We start from the raw sequence: 2,479 nt of genomic DNA, 5'->3' as shown, positions 1-2,479 counted from the left end.
CAAGAAGCTAAATCTTTTTTCTCAACTTCACAAAAGCTCAGCAGCTCTACCTCAGTCCAAGCACTCTGCAGATGTCATGAGTGTGTTCCTTTGATGGATGTAGAAAGAGAGATGGTGGTGTATATGCAAATTTCCCTAGGGATGAGGAGGCTTGGGTGTCAGGTAGAGCATCACAGATTTGCATCTTGTCTCTACCTCTCCACTTCAAGAAGAAGCCAAGGGAAATGTATTATTTGAATGTTGTCCACCGTGGTGTGTCTGTCCCTTAATGAAGAAGAAAGACCTTTGGGTTTCGGCTCCACAGTGCTACGGAAAGATTAATCTCCCAGTACATCGGCTCCAAGCACACATTATACTTGTGGCTGCTGTTTAATCATGCCATCTGTAAGTGTCGTAGTGTGCTTGGCCGTCTTATCAATGGAGATCACTATTGGTGCCGCGGCCAATGGCTTCCTCATTATTGTGAACATCATGGACTACTTCAAGACACCGTCCTTCTGCCCGTCCAAAATCATCCTGGGCAGTCTGGGCTTGACACGCTTAGGCTTCCAGTGCATAGTGATGATCTATTATGTCCTACAGTTCTTATTTCCTTGGACTTTGTTGCAGGACAGGTTTAACAAGCCTATATCGAGTATCTGGATGTTTTTCAACTCCTCAAGCCTCTGGTGTGCCTCCTGGCTCTGCGTTTATTACTGCATCAAGATTGCCAACTTCACCAACGTGGCCTTCTCCTTCCTGAAGATCAAGTTTTCCAAGCTGCTGCCCTTCCTGCTCCTGGGATCCCTGCTTGTGTCATTAGCCTTTTGCCTTCCTTTCATGGTGGACATCAATGTGATATTTGGCAACGGGTCCTCGACTTTCTCACAAAATAACACTGCACCTGCATTTACTTCCAACATTAATTACTTATCTTGGACCCTAGTCTGCACCCTGGGGTCCTCACTCCCTTTTACCTTCTTCTGGATTGCGGCCGCCCTCCTAATGAGCTCTCTTAGGCGCCACGCCCAGCGGATGAAAGGCAGTGAAATGGGTGGATTTAGAAATCCTTCGATAAAGGCGCATTGCAGAGCAATGGCGGTCATGATCATCTTTTTCCTCTTCTACGCCTCCTTTGTAGCCAGCTACAATGTCTCTGCCTCTGGGATCCTACAGAATGACAGCTGGCAAAGCTGCCTTTGTGCAGTGGTGATCGGCGCCTACCCATCTCTGCATTCACTAGTCCTCATCCTGAGCAATCCTAAGTTGAGAGAAGGCGCCCTGCGGGCTCTGCTCTGGGCTACCAGAATCTCAAGCCCAGGAGAACTCCAGGTGTCCTCCATCACCCCTTAGAACTTCTAGTGTCATGCCAGGCTGGAGAAGTAACCAGGAGCATTGATCACCATGATGTCCGGGATTGTCACAGACCAAAGCAAATACCTTTCCCCTTCTTCTACGATATTGGCTGAGCCATGGATCTCTGGTTCACTTTGGCTTTCACCCTGAGGAAGGCTCTGCAAGTTCACCTACAGACCTACTCAATACTCCTCCTTATACTTTTCTCCATGATCTCCCATGTGTCACCTCAGCTCACGGGTAGAATTGAGTGTTTTCCTCTTATCTTGCCTCCCTTATTATATTGGCAGACCAATTTCTCAGATGTTTTCAATTTATGGAAAAAAAACCTATATTGATCAATGTACTTCCTTAAATGTGTTTACCAGCTCTCTCAAAATGTCTGCACTTAGTCAAAAAAGTTAATCAAAATCAATTTTGACAGAGAAACTTCTAATTTCACTTGGAAGTCTCTATCTGACAACCTGCACAAATGTAATGTCCCTTGCTCTCAATTTGTATTCAGCCTTAAACCACACGGCTGCAGTCTCCTTTCCTTTATTCTTTTCTGTAGGCTTTTTACAACTATCAATAATCTACTCAGCAATGGTTTTCCTTTCACCTTTCAATTTATTGTAAGGCTGAAAATGAAGACAAAAGACCATCCATGGGGCTCTCTGCTCATACAGTTGTCATAACAGACCATTTGCCTTACTAGGCCTGGGTGGGACTGGTTTCAATGGACTTCAGATCATTGTTTCATCTATGTTTATTGTCAACCCATTTCCAAAGACTGACTGCAGGTATATGTATGCTGTGTATGTTGTTCCCTCTCATAGGATAGCATTATCGCATTCGAGCCTTATCCCTCCAAAAACCTTATTTGACTAGTTTACAGTTTTCTTGCAAAATCAATAACTCCAAAAGAACTTACCTAATTCTGATTATCGCGGTGTCTCAATTCATATAAAACCTGTGTTATTTTTATAAATTTGTCTCCGATTTCATCTTGAGTGTGTGAAACATTTATTGACTATATGTGGGCAACAAATGTGTAACACTCACCTCTGATAAATCTAAGCTGCTCGACCACACTACCACAAATAGAGCCGTGGGATTATTAAAGTAACCCCTGTAAACCACTAAAGGTTGTCTGGGTGCTGTG

The 2,479-nt window shown here is 44.1% G+C and overlaps 1 protein-coding gene across 1 annotated transcript; it reads left to right on the top strand.

The window, feature by feature from the left end:
* The first annotated feature begins 375 nt into the window (after positions 1 to 375).
* LOC144769983 (taste receptor type 2 member 2-like) lies at positions 376 to 1,332 on the top strand. The gene has a single exon (XM_078654177.1). The coding sequence runs from the start codon at positions 376 to 378 to the stop codon at positions 1,330 to 1,332; it is 957 nt and encodes a 318-aa protein (XP_078510303.1).
* The last annotated feature ends 1,147 nt before the right edge of the window (positions 1,333 to 2,479 follow it).

The sequence above is a fragment of the Lissotriton helveticus genome, chromosome 7, assembly GCF_964261635.1.
Source record: "Lissotriton helveticus chromosome 7, aLisHel1.1, whole genome shotgun sequence".
NCBI classification, from domain to species: domain Eukaryota; kingdom Metazoa; phylum Chordata; class Amphibia; order Caudata; family Salamandridae; genus Lissotriton; species Lissotriton helveticus.
Note: the sequence above shows the minus strand (reverse complement) of the source record. Positions and strands in the feature narration are given on the sequence as shown.

What these genes read in the sequence shown, in the direction of transcription:
- LOC144769983 (XM_078654177.1), top strand. Translation starts at nt 376, where the DNA reads ATGCCATCTGTAAGTGTCGTAGTGTGCTTGGCCGTCTTATCAATGGAG.